The sequence below is a fragment of the Plecotus auritus genome (genome assembly GCF_963455305.1).
Source record: "Plecotus auritus genome assembly, chromosome: 4".
Taxonomy (NCBI): Eukaryota; Metazoa; Chordata; class Mammalia; order Chiroptera; family Vespertilionidae; genus Plecotus; species Plecotus auritus.
Genome location: NC_137775.1, coordinates 111,845,056 through 111,859,682, shown reverse-complemented (window position 1 = coordinate 111,859,682; position 14,627 = coordinate 111,845,056). Strand labels below are relative to the sequence as shown.

The window sequence follows — 14,627 nt, the reverse complement described above, 5'->3', positions numbered from 1 at the left end:
GGTGCGCGATCAGGGCCTGGATCAGGCTTGTTGGCTGCCGCAGTGGGTGTCATAGCCACCGGTCGTTCTGGTTGTTCTGGTCATTCCGCCGTTCTGGTCACTGGGCTTATATATACATAGATATGCATAGCCCATGGACATGTGCAATAGGGTAGTGAAGACATAGCGGGGTGGGTAGGGGCTGGGAACATGGACGTAAAGGGGGGAAGGAAGATATCTGTAATACTATTTATATATATAAAAGCCTAAGTGACCGAATGACCAGTCGACTGGTTGCTATGACGTGCACTGACCATCAGAGGGCAGACGCTCAATGCAGGAGCTGCTCCCTGGTGGTCAGTGTGCTCCCACAGCGGCGCACTGCTCAGCTGACTGACGGGCACCAGACACTGGACTCACGGCTGGCAAGCAGCTACAGCAGCGCGAGACTCTCCCACCTCCGCGGCAGCACTACCAAGCAGTGGCAGCGGCAGGTGCAGCAGGTCTGGGATGAGTGTGAGCAGCGTGGCACCAGGTCTGGGCTCGGGCTCCTCCCCGGCCGCCTGCCGCTTTGTGCACTACTACTACATACCTCAGGGGATGTCAGACTGCTGGTTTTGGCCCGATCCCAGGCCTACGGGGGTCGGGCTGAAACCAGCAGTCCGACATCCCCCGAGGGGTCCCGGATTGCAAAAGGGCGCAGGCCAGGCAGAGGGACCCCACTGGTGCACGAATCTGTGCACCGGACCTCTAGTGAACAATAAAAAGGTTATTTAAAAAAAAAAGATAACTTCTTAGAATAAAATAAGAGGACAATTGGCAATTAATGGACTTGAATTCACAGATCGTTTGTTTCCTCAGTTTTTTGACATAAGTAGTATGGGTGTTTTGTCTATTATAGGTGGAATAAGTGAGTATTTTTAAATTTGACAGGAAAAGAATAAAAATACCCATGACCCTAATTATCAAAAAGAACCACTACTAAAATATTGGTACATTTCCTTCCTGTCATTCTGCTATGGGTTCCATTTTCATAGTTGTAATTCTCTGGTGAAAAACAAAAATTATATTTAATTTTAATATTAAAGTCTAAACATAAATTCATGTCTGTAGAAAACTGAGCAAATTTTGGAACAAAATACTCCCCCCCACCCCGATTTCTACCAGTTAATCACAGTTATCATTTTCTTCCATATGCTTTTTTTCTTGCATATATGGGATTATGATGTTTAAGAAATATAGGAACAGTCCTGGCCGGTGGTGCTAAGTGGTTAGAGCAGTGGTTCTCAACCTTTCTAATGCCGCAACCCTTTAATACAGTTCCTCATGTTATGGTGACCCCCAACCATAAAATTATTTTTGTTGCTACTTCATAACCGTAATTTTGCTACTGTTAATGAACTGTGATGTAAATATCTGTGTTTTCCGATGGTCTTAGGCGACCCTGCTAGCGGTTCTCAACCTGTGGGTCGCGTGTGCTGACCACCAGGGGGCTGCGCGGAACCCACAGGTTGAAAACCACAGGTTGAGAACCGCTAGCAGGTCGCCTAAGACCATCGGAAAACACAGATATTTACATCACAGTTCATTAACAGTAGCAAAATTACGGTTATGAAGTAGCAACGAAAATAATTTTATGGTTGGGGGTCACCACAACATGAGGAACTGTATTAAAGGGTTGCGGCATTAGAAAGGCTGAGAACCACTGGGTTAGAGAATTGTCCTGGACACTAAAGGGTGATGGATTTGATTCCTGGTCAAGGGCATGTACATGGGTTTCAGATTTGATCCCTGGTCCCGGTCAGGGTGCATGGGGGAGGCAACCAATCTATGTGTCTCTCTACATTGATCTCTCTCTCTCTCTCTCTCTCTCTCTCTCTCTCTCTCTCTCTCTCTCTCCCCCCCCCCCCACCTCCTTTTCTCCCTTCCACTCCTTCTACAAATCGATAGGAAAAAAACAGACTCGGGTGAGGATACAAAAAAAAAGAGAGAAATATGGGAACTTGCTTAGAGGTAATCTGAAGAGAGGTCTGGTAATTAGCCACTATGTCACTGTGGGGACAAAGGACTAACAGGAAAGGAGCCCCAGGGAATTTTCTGGGGTAATAAAATGTGCTATGTCTTGACTGGAGTAATAATTACATTGGTTTATTATACTTTGTCAAAATTCATTTAACTCTGAACTTAAAATCTCAGGTTTTTATCATATGAAAATGACATCTCAATTTATAAAAGTGCCTAAATTTAAGTCATTCATGAAGTTATTTAGATGAATCTCAGAATTAATACTCAGTTTCTTCAAAGCCTTTGTTTTGTTCTATTCAGAGCTGCTGTTGTAGAAGAAACAGGACATATTTCTTAGCAATTCTTGCATCAAAGGGTTCTAGCTCTGTAACTAGTTTCACTATTGATGCAAGTGCTAGAAAATGTTTGTCCTGGTTATTAAACTAGAGGCCTAGGGGTCCCTCGGCCTGGCCTGTGCCCTCTCACAATCCGGACCCCTAGAGGGATGTTGGAGAGTTGGTTTTGGCCCGATCCCCACAGGCCAGGCGAGGGACCCCACTGTGCATGAATCTATACCTCTAGTATGCATGTAAGATCTTTGGTTAATCTCTTCCTGCCCTCCCCCCTCCCTCTGAGATTCATCAGTCTGTTCCATGTTTCCAAGCCTGTGGTTTCCACTCCTGTATTGAGCGTCTACCCCTTGGTGGTCAGGGCGTGTCATAGCTACTGGCCAGTCAGCCAGTCACTTAGGCTTTTATACATGTATATATGTCAAACCTCACAAGCTATCCCTTATGACTGGTGAAGTGAGAGATGGTATTTGAGAGACACTAATCCTAGAAGAATTCTGAGAAGCTGAAAAGGAGGCCATGAACTGCCCTGGGCCACCAACAGATACATTTTATGTGCATGCATAAAACAATGTTTTCCATTCCATTTGTGATATATAAAGTGCAAAAAGTACATTTAACCAAGCAATAGTCAACTATATAACAATCAATGCTGGGACTGTTTCCTATGGTATCCTGGATAAATATGTCAGAACAATTCTCAGGATAATTTTTCGTATTTAAAGATGAGATCTCTATCTTTATAATTCTACTCCCTACCAACTGAAGCAGGGAACAATATAATTCTATCCTCTGCCAACGGAAGTAATCTATATATATAAAAGCCTAAGCAACCAAATGACCGAATGACCGAACGACTGGTCTTCTGGTTGCTATGATGCACACTGACCACCAGGGGGCAGATGATCATGCAGGAACTGCCCCCTGCCGGTCAGTGCACTCCCACAGCCAACCTCCCCCAGCTGGACCACCTCCTGTGGTCCCTCCCCCCATAATTGCAGGTGTCTCCATTGTTTTTTTCTTTTTCTACAATATATTTTCATTGATTTCAGAGAGGAAGGGAGAGGGAAAGAGAGATAGAAACATCAATGAGGAGAGAGAATCATTGATTGGCTGCCTCTTGCATGCCCCCTACTGGGGATCGAGCCTGCAACCCAGGCATGTGCCCTTGACTGGAATTGAACCCAGGGCCCTTTAGTCCACAGGCCGACGCTCTAATCAATTGAGCAAAACTGGCTAGGGCCCATTTTTTTTAATCTTTGTGTTTCTATCTGTTGTTTCAGTTTGGTGGTATTCTACAATTTTTTTGTTTCCCCTTTTTTTAAGTTATGTGTTTTAATTTTAGACTTTTGTGTGTGTGGTTATCATTAAGTTTATGCAAAAGAAAATTTCATATATACAGTAGTCCTTTTTATTCTGAATGCATCTTTCCTCCAGAGATGTTTGCAAATTCAGACCTTTACCCTTCCCCTTTTATATTTTTTCTTGTCAGAAATTTTCCTTATTTATGCTGTGAGTTAATTTCCAAATTGCAGTAGATACTGTCTTTTCCTCTGTCTTCTTTAGTATTTTTACCTTCTTTAACCGTAGTTATATTTAAATGTATAATACCCTGTTCTGAAAAAGAGCTGCAATATCCTGTTTCTGTCTGACTGTAATCTTGCTTATAGTATTGTATAATTTTACCTTTTGTTTCAGTATTTCCTGTAATGGGGGTCTTAAGGTGGTAAATTCCCTGGGCTATTGTGTGTCTGGAAAAGTTTTTATTTCTCCTTATATGTAAAGAATAACTTTGCTGGATATAATGTTCTTGATTGATAGATAATTTTCCCCTTTCAATAGTTTGAGTATTTGATTCTAATCTCCCCTAGCTTGTAGGGCAGCTGCTGAGAAATCCGATGATAACCTAATGAGATTTCCTTTAGAGCTTACTCTCTTCTTTTTCCTGGTTGCCTTGAGAATCCTTTCTTTGTTATTAATTTTTGACAGTTTTAATACAGTGTGCCTTGGAGAAAGCCTTTTTGGTTTGAGATAATTAGGTATTGTTTGTTTCTTGGATTCGAGCATTGAGCTTTGTCCATAGTTTTGGGAAATTCTCATCAACTCTCTGTATGAATAGGACCTCTGTTCCCTTCTCCTTCTGTGCTCTTTCTGGTATACCTATTGTTTTAATATGGCGCTTTGATTGAGTCAGATAGTTCTCATAGAATTCTTTCATATACTCTCAAGTCTCTTTCTTCCATCTGCATGATTACTATCTTCAATTTGTAAAGATTTCTATCTTCATTATCACTAATTCTTTTCTCCAATTGGTCAGCATTATTTCCTGAGCCTGCTAGTTCATCACTATTTATCAAATTTCTAATTGTTTTTTTTTTTTAAGTTTCAATGTCTTTAGTAAAGTACTGCATTTATTTGTTGATTTTATTTCTGAGTTCATTAAACTGCCTGTGTTTTCTTGTATTTCATTGAGGGTTTTCCCAGAACTGCAACCTTAACTTCTCTGTCATTTAAATCACATATTTCTATGTCTTTAAGTTTATTTTCTAGAGATTTGCATTTTCTTTCTGAGTTTCCTCATTATCTTGGCTGTTCATGGTATGTCATAGATTCCTTCTTGTCTAGGCATCTACAGGAATGAGATCTGCTTTCTTTTCCTTTTTTTTTTTAAGTGTCACTTCTCGAGTAGGTTAAGAAGTCTTGTTTTCCAGAAGGTGGCACTGAAGCACAAGTTTTTTAGTTTCTCTTGTGCTGCTCTAGCTTCTGGGATCTCTGCAGAATGGTTGAAAATGTCCGGTATCTCCTAGTCTCTTCTGTAACCAGGTCACCTTGGTCTCAAGGCACCACCCCTGTGGGGGAATGTGGTGGACAACGGTGTTACAAGCCTGTGAAATCACAAGGGTGAGGTGTGGTAAGCTGGGAGAGGTCAGCTGCTGCACTTGTGGTTTGTCCTCCCAGTAACAGTAATTGCCAGACCTCAGCTGCTTCACCTCTGTATCTCCACCCATCACTAGGATTGACTGCAGCACGTACCTGCCATTTAGGGGGGAAAAAATCCTTCTGTCACTCCAGTCTTAGGGTTTGCAGATAATGTGTTTTATAGCCCAGTGCTCACAGCTGTAGCTTCTTCCAGGGCCGCTGCTACCTCTGGAAGGGTGAAGGGAAATGGCCAGGTTTCATGGCTTGTTCTGCCTGACAATAGGGGCCACCAGACAACGGCATCTCTGTGCTTCGTTTCTGTCCCGGTCACTGGGTTTAGTACCAACCACTCTGGCAGGAACGTTCACTGTATCTCTTTGCTCCTCTGGGCTGCAGGAAATACAGATGGCAACCTGATTCTCCCCTCTTTCAAGACCCATAGGGCTGCATCTGTGGTACCTGTCTCTGCTCTTCTACCCTTTCCCCTTCCCCCCGCCTCATTCCCCACTTGCTTCCACTCACCCACTTTCAGATGTTTCAATGCATAAATCTCTCAGATGTGTTCGTATTCAGCAGGGAATTCTTTGTTCAATTATCACTGTTCAAATTATTGTATCTTCAAAAAGAAAGACCAGGGCAACTTCTCATGCTGCCATTCCTCTGTAGTCTTTCTCCCTTACAGGTTTATATATTTGTCTTTACATTTACCTTTACCAGGGAGCTCTTTTTAAAATTTTGTATGCCTTCCTGTTGCTGCCTAGTATCCTTTTGTTTTAATTTGAAGGAACTTCCTTTAGCAATTCTTCTAGGGTAGGTTTAGTGGTGATTAATTCACTCAGCTTTTGTTTGGGAAAATCTTAGTTTTACTTTCATTTCTGAAGGACAGTTCTGCTCAATACTGTATTTTTGTTTGGCAGATTTTTTTCTTTCAATACTTTGAATACATCTGACCTTCATCGTTCTTGCTGAGAATTCTGCTGATAATCTTAAAGGAGCTTTCTTGTATATAATGAGTCACATTTCTCTTTCTTTTTTTCAAGAGTCTGCCCTTATCTGTGACTTTTGAAGGTGTAATTATAATGTGTCCTGGTGTGAGTCTCAAGGTTTATTCTAGTTAGAGTTCACTAAGTTTCTGGAAATTGTATATCATTTTATTTGTCAAATTTTTGCAAGTTTTTAACTATTATTTCATTAAATATGCTCTCTGCCCTTTGCTCTCTTTTCTCTTTGTGACATATATTGATCTGCTTGATGGTATCCCATAAATTCCTTAAGATTTCTTCACTGTTCTTCATTGTTTTTTTCTCTTTGTCCTTATGAATCAAATTTCAAATGACCCATCCAAGTTTGGTCTTTTCTTCATTTGGTTGATCAAGGTTGTTGTTGAACCCTTCTTGTTGGCTCTTCAGCTCCAGAATTTGTTTGGTACTTTTTATAGTTTACATCTCTTTGTTGATATATTTTCATTTTTCTCATGTACTGTTTTCCTGATTTTTGTTTATTTGTTTGTGGTCTCTCTTAGCTGACTGTGTATCCTTTACAGAGCTGTTTTTAATTCTTTTTCAGATAATTCATAGGTCTGCATTTCTTAGGGTCAGTTTCAGAAAATGTTTCATTGGGCTGTTTTCCTCTTTCTTTGTTTTCCTTGTGAGTATTTGTTGAGTTTTGAATATTGGACAAAACAGGCACATTTCCCAGTCTTTACAGACTAGTTTTGTAAAGGAGACTTTCACCACTCAGCCAGGCAAAAAAATTCTGGGGAGGAGGGATTATCAAAATTTTCCTGGGAATATATCATCTCTGGGATTATATGTATAATTTCCAAATTAAAGAGATTTGTCCCTGTTCTCAAGAACCTGTAATCTCTTGCTCCCCCTGATGGCTGTCTGCAGTAATGCACTCTCTCTGGCGCTCTCCTTGTTTTTAACAGTTCCCAAACTGGCATTCAAAATATAAATGTCTTTGAGAAAACTGGACAGATATGTACAACAAAATTAATCTAGACAAACTTCTTACACCATACGCAAGCATGAGCTGAAAATAGATTAAAGACTTAAATGTTAGACTTGAAAAACTGCTAGAAGAAAAACTAGGCAGTAAAATCTTAGACATTTCTCATAGCAGTATTTTTTATAATATATCTTCTTGGGCAAGAAAAACAAAAGAAAAATAAACAAATGGGACTTGTTTTTAAAAATATTTTCATTGATTTCAGAGAGGAAGGGAGAGGAAGAGAGAGATATATAAATATAAATGATGAGAGAGGATCATTGATCAGCTGCCTCCTGCATGCTCCCTACTGGGATCGAGCCCGCAACATGGGCATGTGCCCTGACCAGGAATTCAACCATGACCTTCCGGTACATAGGTCAACACTCAAGCACTGAGCCACACCAGTTGGGCTAGCTCTCCTTGTTTTTATTGACCTTGATGTTTTTTAAGAATACTGGTCAGGTATTTTGCAGAATGACCCTCCACTGGGATTTTTCTGATGTTTTTCTTATGATTAGCCTGGGGTAATGTGTTTTAGAAAAAGAGTAATCACATTCTCATCACATCATATCAAGTACATGCTATTAACATGACTTATCACTATATCATGACCCCTGGCTTAGGCAGTTTCTGTCTATTTTCTCCCATGTAAAGTTACTCTTTTTTCCTTCTTTTCGTCTTGTATTCTTTGGAAGATACTCACTACATGCAGGACATTATCTTCTTGAAAAAACTTAGCCTGTTATCTTGCAGAGTATTCCACATTCTAGTTTGTTTGATGTTATTATTTGGTGTCACCTTAATCCCTATGTGTCCTGCAAACTGAAAGTTTAATTTAAATGGCTCACAATGTCAGAATGATCCATATTAGCAGTCATTTGGTTAGGATGGGAACAGCAGAGCTCTTCATTGCAAAGGGACAATTTTATTTTTTGTAATTAGCAAGAAGTCTAGCCTATAATATTATAAATAGTATTCCTCTTAAGGAAAAAGAAAAACTATAAAATGTGAATATAAAACAATTACTCTGATCTGGGCATTTTTCCATTGGCAATATAAATATCATATGAATAAAACTAAAATCATATCATGATACTACCACAGGTGGAAACTAATTCATATTTTTAATTAGAGTAAAAGAAGCTGACAAGTCGCAAAAAAAGTTTGCAAATTCCCACCCATCCCTCCACCCTGTTGGCCCTCCACATATCCCTTTAAATGTGCCTACAGTAGTGAGGTGGGGAGTGTTGGGAGTCTTTTGTATCAGTAATATATCTGATATGGGGATAAACTATAAAGGAATTCTTAGTGATGAAAACTCAGTAAGAGGGACTGTGCTCTAGACAGATAGAACATATATCACCTTTCTGTTCAGCCAGCTCCCACAGGTCCTGAGCTGCTGTCCAAGACAGTGTCATAGGGTATTCCACAAGGACATGCTTGCCAGCATTAAGGAACTGCCTTTGGAAACAAGAGATATAGAGAAAATACACTTCAAATAAGCAGCACTGAAATGCCTGGCATGAAAGAGTACAAAATGTTATAAATGCACAAAAGTCTAGGTGTGCAAATGTGCCATACAGGTGAATCAAAACCAGAAGATAAGGGTGATGAATTATACCTCACATTATTTTCTACTATGCTGTAAGAGAATGACTTTCTGATTATGTGATAATTTAAAAAATTTGTTTATTCAACCACTCACATATTCAACCAGGTTCTATTTACCAGTTATTTTGGAGAAGAAATAAAGACACGTTAACACCTAAATTGCCAGTTACCACATGAGAGCTATAAATGAAAACTACAAAACCCATGGCAGCTAGCTCTGTCTGAGGCCGTCTAAAAAGATTTCACTAACAACAACTGAACCGACTCTTGAATTATGAGTAAACATTTTTCAGGTGCAATGGAATGAGCATATTTCACTTTATGCAGAATATGCAGGGGCTTGGGCATTTTGTGGGGCTTTGTTCATTTGGATCATGATAAGCATTTCAGCATGAGCTATAGGGAGTAAAGGAAAATGAGGTAATACTAGTAGCTTGGAGCCTGATTGTGAAGGATTTAGAATGCTGTGCTCAGAAATTTGGACATTATTTTCTAGATAGTCTAAGGCCGTGGTCGGCAAACTGTGGCTTGCGAGCCACATGCAGCTCTTTGGCCCCTTGAGTGTGGCTCTTTCACAAAATACCACGGCCTGGGCGAGTCTATTTTGAAGAAGTGATGTTAGAAGAAGTTTAAGTTTAAAATATTTGGCTCTCAAAAGAAATTTCAACCGTTGTACTGTTGATATTTGGCTCTGTTGACTAATGAGTTTGCCAACCACTGGTCTAGGGTATAAACGTTTACAGTTTACCCTTGAACAATGCACCGATCTCCCACACAGTTGAAAACCTGCATATAACTTTGACTCCCCCAAAACTTAACTACTATTAGCCTACTTTTGACTGGAAGCTATATCAACAATATAAGTAGCTTATTACCACATATTTTGTATGTTATATGTATTCTTACAATGCAATAGCTAGAGAAAAGAAAATGTTGAATGACATCAGAAGAATGGCAGCATGAGAGATGACCCTTGGAAGTTTAAACTATTTGAACAGCTATAATTTAACCAAAGACTCCCTGTTCAATGCACAAATACACCTGAGAGGTCCTGTATTGAAACATTTAAAGGTGGGCAAGCGGGAGCAAACCAGGGAGGAAAAGATGCTGAGCTGAACCACAGACACAGCCTTATAGCTGGGGAGCTCACATTGGGGCTCAGCACGGAAAGGGGAGAAATTGGGCTGTGGCTGACACTCCTTTCAGCTGGGGGGAACAAAGAAATTTGGTGGGCATTGCTGCAGAAGTGGGCAGTCTGAACTGTGGCTGAACCCAGATGCCTGAGCAGGTACACAGCACAGAGGTGCAGCCATGGTTGCCTGGCTGTCAGCATCCAGATAGAGAAACAAAACCGCAGAGCATGGCCACCCTGAAGACTCCTAGAGCTTGCCTCCCTTCGACCTTGGGGTTGGGTTGTAGAGCGCATTATCTGCAAATCCAAGAACTGGTACTACAGAATCACTTTTTCCTTGAGCAAAGGATGGGCTCTGTGACTGGTCCTGGAATCAGGGGCACAAAGGTCCAAGGTTGCCATTACCAGTAGGGCAAAGCAACTTAAAGGCAGACGGGTTACCCCAGAACAACATACCCCCATGCATTGCAGTTACCCAGGTGGCAGTGTCCAGCTGTGAAAAAACAGCACAGGGATTTCATGGATTTGGAGCCCCACTGCCCACTGTATTCCCCTGCAGGGTTGGTAGCCTGGGATTGGGATGATCGGATCACTGGGGAGGCACCCATATTCTCCACCACGCCATGGAGAACTGAAAAGCCAGTGAAGTGCAAGAGACCTAAAAATCTTGTGAATTAGTGCTACCTACTGGAAAATAATAGGAAGACTTCTTCATATCAATCTACTGGACAAAGGCCACTCATACACAGATGCCTAGACAGAGAAGAAATCCATCAAATGCCATCAATAACCAAAGTAGCAAGACAGTTTGAAAAGCAAATGAACAATTTGCAGAAAACAAACTGAAAGACATGGAAATATGTGATTTAAAGGACAGAGAACTCAATATTGCATTTCTGAAAAACCTCAATGAGATGCAAAAAAAAAAATTTCAGATAGGCAGTTTAATAAGCTCAGAAAACAAGTCAATGAACAAAATGAGTACTTTACCAAAGAAATTAAAACTTTAAAACAAAAAACAAGCATAGAAAATAGAGCAGACCAAATGGAGGAAAAGATAAGTGATATAAAAGGTAGAAATCTAGAAATGATACAAAGAGAAGAGACTTAAGAAAAAATAAAAAAAACTCTAGGAGAACTATCTGACTCCATCAGAAAGAGCAATCTTACCTAATAATAGACAAACATGTAAATTGACTGTACCTCTGCTACATCCATAGCCAATCAGAGTGAGTATGCAAATTAACCCAACAAAGATGGCGGTTAATTTGCATACATAGGCGCCCAGCGCCTGGGTCCCGGGAACATCCTGGCACCCAGGTCACTCTGAGGTAAGCCCTACGTGGGCTCTGAGCAGCCTGGAAAGGGCCTGAGCTAGGGGGCTCCTGGGCAGGGCCAAGCCTGTGATCAGAGCCGAGGGGGCAGGGGTGGAGCTAGCGATTGGAGGAAGCAGGGGTGGAGCCGGCAATCGGAGGGAGTTGGGGGTCCCCTGCCCAGGCCGAAAGCTTTGGTCAGAGGCTTTAGGCCTGGGCAGGCCTGGGCAGGGGCGGAGCCGGCAATTGGACGGAGCTGGCGATTGGATAGAGCTGGGGGTCCTCTGCCCAGGACCCGAGGCTTTAGGCCTGGGCAGGGGTGGAGCTGGCGATCAGAAGGAGCTGGGGGTCCCCTGCCCAGGCCTAAAGCTTCGGCCAGAGGCTTTAGGCCAGGGCAGGGCCCAGCCGGCAATTGGTGTGAACTACAGAGGAAACACCTTTTCTGACTGCTCATTGGCTAAGCTTCCTGTATGCCACTGGTAATATTCTTAGTAACTTGGGTAATAAGAATCCAAAAAGGTGATCTAGGGTTTTTCCACCACACTTCTGGAGAAAAAACGAAGGTCTGCTGCTGGAAGGCTAAGAAATGTCATATCCTGCCCTAGCCGGTTTGGCTCAGTGGATAATGCCTCGGCCTGCAGACCGCAGGGTCTGGGTTCAATTCTGATCAAGGGCATGTACCTCAGTTGCAGGCTCCTCCCTGGCCGGGGCCCAGGTCAGGGCTCATGCAGGAGGCAACCAATCAAAGTGTTCCTCTCACTTTGATGTTTCTCTCTGTCTTTCCCTTTCTCTTCCACATTCTCTAAAAGTCAATGGAAACATATCCTCAGGTGAGGATAAAAAAATAAAGAAAGAAATGTCATATCCTATGAAAGACACATCTTGAAAATGCCTAAAGAAAGTTGTCATTTTTTTCATGGTGAAGGGACTGGAGTCCGTGTTGATGAAAACACCTTGGTGGCTGTGGTGACTGGCAGTGGCTGCAGCAGCGGGGTGATGGGACTGGTGCCTTTCCCTGATCAGCCTGGTCGCCTCCCACAAAGGCAGGCCAGACTACCACTTAGGCCCGCTCCCCACAGGGAGCCATCAGTAGGACATCCCCTGAGGGCTCCCAGTATGTGAGAGGGGGCAGGCTGGGCTGAGGGACCCCCCACCCCCGGTGCACGAATTTCGTGCACCGGGCCCCTAGTATAACAATAATAAGCATACCAGAAGAAGAATAAAGGGAGAAAGAAATGGAGAGCCAAGTCAAAGACTTGACAAGAAATTCCCAAACCTATGGAAAGAGCTAGATCTTCAAATTTAATAAGCAAACAAAGCACCTAATTACCTCAGTCCAAAATATCTTCAAGGCATATTGTATTGAAACTGTTAAAAACTAATGACAAAGAAGAAATTATCAATGAAGCTAGGGAAAAGAAGAAATTAACCTATAAAGGCAAGCCCATTAGGTTATCATCAGACTTCTCAGCAGAAACCATACTAGCTAGAAGACAGTGGAAACAAATATTAAAAATGCTGAAAAGAGAAATTATCAGCCAAGAACAATATATCCAGAAAAGTTATTCTTTAGATATGAAGGAAAAAATAAAGACAGAAATTTCCAGAAATACAGAAGCAGAGGGAATTTATTACCAGAAGACCTGTTGCAAAAAAATACTCAAGGAGGTAATTCAACCTGAAACAAAGGACAAAAGGTCACAACACTATGAGTAAGATGATAAAAAAAAAAACTAAAAAAAAAAACTTATAGCATACAGAGGGATAATTTGTGAAAACAAAAACATAAAAGGGTAGGGGTAACAATCTGAATGTGCAAAGGAGGATGAAGATCAGATGCCTTCAAAAGAAATAAAACCTATTGCATTTTTGAAACTTTCTCTTTCATAAACCTAATAGTAAACACACACACACACACACACACACATACACACACACACACACACCCCAAACAAACCAACCAAGAAACAAACAAACCAAGACACAGCATAAAAAAAAAAGAGGGAAAAGAGGAAAGAAGTATGGAATACCAAACAAAGATAACATATAGTAACACACACACACACACACACACACACACACACACACAACCTATGGAGGCACAGAGATACCAAAAACAAAAGATAAAATGGCTTTAGAAAATCCTCATACATCAATAGTTACACTAAATGTAAATGGACTGAACTCATCAATAAAAAGGCACAGAATAGCAAATTGAATAAAAAAACAAAACCAACAATCATATGTTGCCTTCAGGAGACACATCTAAGCTGCAAAGAGAAAGATAGACTTAGAGTGAAAGGGTGGAAAATGACTCTCCAAGCAAATATCATCCAGAGAAAAGCAGGTGTAGCATACTGATAACTGACAAAATAGATCTCAATATAACAGAGACAAAGATGGATATTTTTAAATGATAAAGCAAACACTACATCAAGAAGACATAAAACTTCTCAATATATGTGCACCCAATAAAGAATCACCAAAATATATATAGCAACTATTTATAGAACTAAAGGTAGAAATAGACAAAAAACACAATCATAGTTGGGGACCTATACCTCATTAACAACTACAGACAGATCCAAACAGAAAAATTAAAAAATAACTATTTGCCTTAAATAACACATTGGACCAAATGGACATAATTGACATTTATAAAGCCTTTCATCCAAGAACATCATATCATACATTCTTCCCCACTGCACATGGAACAAAGAATAGACAATAAATTGGAACACGAAACTAGCCTCAACAAATTCAAAAAGATTGAAATCTTACCAAGCATATTCTCTGACTGCAATGCTTTGAAATTGAAAATAAACTGCAAAAAAGAAACTCACGCCCTAACCGGTTTGGCTCAGTGGATAGAGCGTCGGCCTGCGGACTCAAGGGTCCCAGGTTCGATTCCGGTCAAGGGCATGTACCTTGGTTGCGGGCACATCCCCAGTGGGAGGTGTGCAGGAGGCAGCTGATCGATGTTTCTCTCATCAATGTTTCTAGCTCTCTATCCCTCTCCCTTCCTCTCTGTAAAAAATCAATAAAATATATATATATATATAAAAAAGAAACTCACAAATATATGGAGACTAATGTTATGAAAAATAAATGGTTCAAAGAAGAAGTAAAAAGTGAGATCAAATAAATCTAGACAAATGAGAATAAAAATATTAAAATAAAAATGTATGGGATGCAGCAAAGATAGTAATAAGAAGGAAGCTGATATCATTACAGGCCTAGTTCATGAAACAAGAGAAATGCCAAATAAACAACCTAACACTACATCTTAAGAACTAGAGAAAGAAGAATAAAAGAAACCCAAAGTCA

At 40.9% G+C, this 14,627-nt stretch overlaps 1 protein-coding gene across 2 annotated transcripts in view; it reads right to left on the bottom strand.

Moving 5' to 3' along the window:
- BLVRA (biliverdin reductase A) overlaps nucleotides 1-14,627 on the bottom strand; it is a 91,494-nt gene that overhangs the window by 25,568 nt on the left and 51,299 nt on the right. For both annotated transcript variants that reach the window (XM_080665458.1, XM_080665459.1), the window contains exon 5: nucleotides 8,608-8,705. In XM_080665458.1, the coding sequence (XP_080521584.1) occupies nucleotides 8,608-8,705 (98 nt within the window). The remainder of the gene's footprint in view (nucleotides 1-8,607; nucleotides 8,706-14,627) is intronic.